General features: G+C 44.8%; 1 protein-coding gene across 12 annotated transcripts in view; it reads left to right on the plus strand.

The window, feature by feature from the left end:
- Window positions 1-3,733, plus strand: part of Mief1 (mitochondrial elongation factor 1) — a 26,523-nt gene that overhangs the window by 18,103 nt on the left and 4,687 nt on the right. For 7 of the 12 annotated variants that reach the window (XM_023719047.1, XM_023719053.1, XM_023719044.1 and 4 more), the window contains one exon: window positions 1,629-1,779. The exons of 1 other annotated variant lie outside the window; for it this stretch is intronic. In XM_023719047.1, coding sequence (XP_023574815.1) covers window positions 1,636-1,779 — 144 coding nt within the window. In that variant the 5' untranslated portion in view covers window positions 1,629-1,635. Of the gene's footprint in view, window positions 1-547; window positions 778-930; window positions 1,050-1,628; window positions 1,780-2,742; window positions 2,805-3,733 lie in introns of those variants that run through there. 4 more of the 12 variants (XM_023719043.1, XM_023719048.1, XM_023719050.1 and 1 more) reach the window with 3 other exon arrangements.

A 3,733-nucleotide genomic window follows, 5' to 3' on the forward strand; every position in this document is an offset into this window, starting at 1 on the left:
AGCTTCTGTGGACTGTAGGCAGGTCCCTGGGTGTGGTGGTGCACACCTGTAATCCCAGCATTTGGAGTGCAAGTTTGAGACCAGCCTAGCTACAAAGTGAGCTCAAGGCCTGCCTGAAATGTACAGTAGAGTCTGTTTCAAAAAGACCAGGGCCGGGGAGATAGCTCAGTAGAATAAGGGTGAGTTCAATCCCCGGTTCCCCGGTTCTGCAAAAAAAAAAAAAAAAAAGAATTTTCCCAAAAAGACTAGAAAAACAAAAAGAGGTAAAGGGAAAGTGCCACCAAGGTTGTGAATACGAGTGAGAGAAAGACTTTCTGGCCCTGCCAGTGACTCTTAGTCAACTCAGTGGCTACAGTAAGTACAGTTAGAAATATTTTTTTCATTTATTTGTTTAATCTTTTTCCTTGGGGTGGGGAGTATAGGCAGAGGGCATGAGGTATAAAACTGACAATGCCCAGTCTTCACAGGATATGAGAAAGAATGTCCTTTTATTCTGGAAGATAGCACTGATCCTGTCTCTTTTATTTATTTACTTCTTTGGTGCTAGAGACTGAACCTAAGGCCTGCTAAGCAGTACAGCTGAGCCACACTCCCAGCCGTAGATCCTCTTGTGTTGTCCTATTGTGGGTGTTTGGGGACCCTAAGTAAAATACAACTGTGTATTTCCTGAGGACACTCGAGGTGGGAGAGAAGAGCAGCGCTGAACTCAGTGGTCAGCTGACCCCTACCTGGGCAAGCACAGGGCTGCTCTGTTCAGGACGATTCCTTGTAGCCATGGCACGTGCACGTGTGGTATCCTCCCTGGTGTGGTGGGCAGCCTCTTCTGGGTGTGCCTATGTATACCTTTTAGGTGAACTTATTTTTAGTTCTTCCAAGTACATTTGAGCAAAGGATATTTTTGTTTTCCAGTCTACAGCTGAGTCTGCAGTGGCCTTTGTGTATTTTCTGGGCCTTGTCGGAGACTTAGTAGTCTCCCTGCACCCTTGCCCCAAGAAACAGACACTTGTCCAGTGGAAATTGTCCACAAAGGACCCTGACACCATTCTCCTGTGAGTTTCTGTGTTTTGCTTGTAGAAGACAGACTCAGGACCAATTTGATGCAGGTTAACGTAAGCACAGTACTGAAGAAAAAGCATAAAAAGAGTTGGGAGTGCTGAGTTCTGGAGATAGACACATTGCTACTTTTTTTAGGACTTTGAGCAAATCACCTCTTCATTAGGAATGATGGGATCGGGTTAGATGTGCCCCAAGGTCCATCTCAGTTCTAACGTGTCACAAAGTAGTGGCCAAAGGAACCAAACCTAACCAGCCATTATGCCACTGTGAAGGAGCCAAGAGAGGGTGACACTGCCTTGTGAAGAAGCTATTTCGCTGTAATACAAAAAAAAGACTGACAGTGAACCTAAAAGCTTTGCAGGTTCATGGAAGGGGTTTCCACAGTACACACAATCCAGTATCCAGATACGCTTGGGACGTGCTCAGACCTGAGAGCACGTAGGCTAGAGCTAAGAGGCAACCTTGAGCTCCGTGGCACAGGCAGATGAAGGCAGAGAGCTACCCTTGGTGGCGGAGGAGGATGGTCCTTGAAGTCCCAGGTGGTGATGGCTGTGTTCTGTCTTCATTCTCAGGTGAGCGATGGCAGGCGCCGGTGAGCGCAAAGGCAAGAAAGATGACAATGGCATTGGCACGGCCATTGATTTTGTGCTCTCCAATGCCCGGCTGGTGCTGGGGGTGGGTGGAGCGGCTATGCTGGGCATTGCCACGCTGGCCGTTAAGCGGGTAAGTACCTGTGCCAGGGCTAGGGACGGGAGGTGGAGGGTAGCCTCTACAGAGTGGAGCTCCTGGGAATAAGACTTGGATGCTGCTAATGTAACTCGGTGGTTCAGTACTGTTGCGTGAGGTGCTAAGAGAACTCAGTCAGCTTGTTTCTAGGCGCTGGGCGTACAAAGAATACAAAACAGCCTGCCTTCACTACGTTGTTTAATAGTACAGATGGAACCCAGGGTGAGCTACCATTGAGCTAGATCCCTTGGTCTTTTTGTTTTTTTTCTTTTTGGTACTAGGGATAGAACTCAGGACCTTGTGCTTGCCAGGCAGGCACTTCTGCCGCTGAGTGATCTTCCTGGCCCCTTGTTTTTAGTTTAGTTTTTTTGTTTTGTTTTTGTTTTTTGGTGCAGGGTCTCACTACACAGCTTGGACTTGTAGTGATCTTCCTGTTTTCTGCCTCTCTACTGCTGGAATTACAGGCATGTGCTACCATGTCCAGTCTTGGCCTCTTATTTTTAGATTTTAGTATCTCATTAAGTTTCCCAGGCTGTCCTCAAACTTGATATTCTCCTGCCTCAGCCTCCCAAGCAGTGAGGATTACAGGCATCTGCCACCACACTGGGCAACTGCCTTATTTAAAATAGCACCAAAAATAAATACTACCTTACCATACACAAATGTCTGTTTCCTTTTCCAACTTTTTTTTTTTTTTTTTTTTTTGCGGTACTGGGGATTGAACTCTGGATCCTGCGCTTGCCAGGCAAGCGTTTATTCTACTGAGCTATCTCCCCGGTCCCCCACTTATCTCTAGCTGTGTATGTGAACTTGCTTATCACGTGTTGTTTGTGTCCTTCTAGTAGACTAGACATTCCATGAGTGAGGACTTGGGTTTCTTTGCTTAGCTGCTTTATTCTTAGCACCCAGAACAATGCCTAGCGTGTGTAGCCTCTGAATAAAACTTTTATGTGTCTGTAGATGCTGCATCCACGGATTCAGACAACCATAGATTGAAAGTACTTTTCAAAACATGCAGCCAGGTATAATGGTGCACGCCTATATTCCCAGCACTTGGGAGGCTGAGGCAGGATTACCATGGAGTTTGAGGCCATTGTAGGCTACATAGTGAGTTCAAGACTAGCCTGAACTACACAGTGAGACCCTGTTTCAGAAAACAAACAAAAAAACATGCATATGTACTGAACATGCTTGGACTTTTCCTAAATAATATAGGATAGCCACTATTTGCATAGCATTTACCCTGTATCAGGTTTTATTTGTAATCTAGAAATGATTGAAGGTCTATGGAAGGAGCTGTGTATGGTGCATATCTGGAATCCCATCATTTGGGAGGCTGAGTGGAAGGATCGTAAATATGAGGCACCTAAGCAACTTAGCAAAATCCTGTCCCAAATAAAAAATAAATAGGGCTGAGGATATAGGTGACTGATAGAGTGACCTTGGGTTCAATCCCTAGCACAGATCAAAAAAAGTATCTAGGTCCCCGGGCCTCATAGTAAATGTTGTCTGTGGACATTGCTCTGCGAGAGAGTAAAATCATCAAAAGTTCAATGAACTTGTCAAAAATTTAAAAAGTATAGAAGATATGCATAGATTATTTGTTTAACTACTGAACTTTATTTATTAAGGCGCTTAAGCAGCAGAGGATGTGGGTATTCTCATGATGTCCTGAAAGCCCTCCCCTGGGAATACCAAGGAACCAGCATAGCTGTTGACTACTTTCTTTTTTTTTTTTTTTTTAATTTTATTTGCATTTATTTTATGCTTAATTTATTCCCGTGCCATAAGTTTTTGTTTCTTCGGTTTCTTCTGGGATATCTTTTTCTTCTGTGCAACTTCCTCTTCTGGTTTGGGAACAATTTGTTCCTTTTCAGTAAGGATCATCTCAGTATGGCAGGGGGAGCTCATGTATGGATTAATCCGGCCATGAGCTCTGTAAGTACGGCGG

The sequence above is a fragment of the Octodon degus genome, unplaced genomic scaffold (genome assembly GCF_000260255.1).
Source record: "Octodon degus isolate 3935 unplaced genomic scaffold, OctDeg1.0 scaffold00064, whole genome shotgun sequence".
NCBI lineage: Eukaryota > Metazoa > Chordata > Mammalia > Rodentia > Octodontidae > Octodon > Octodon degus.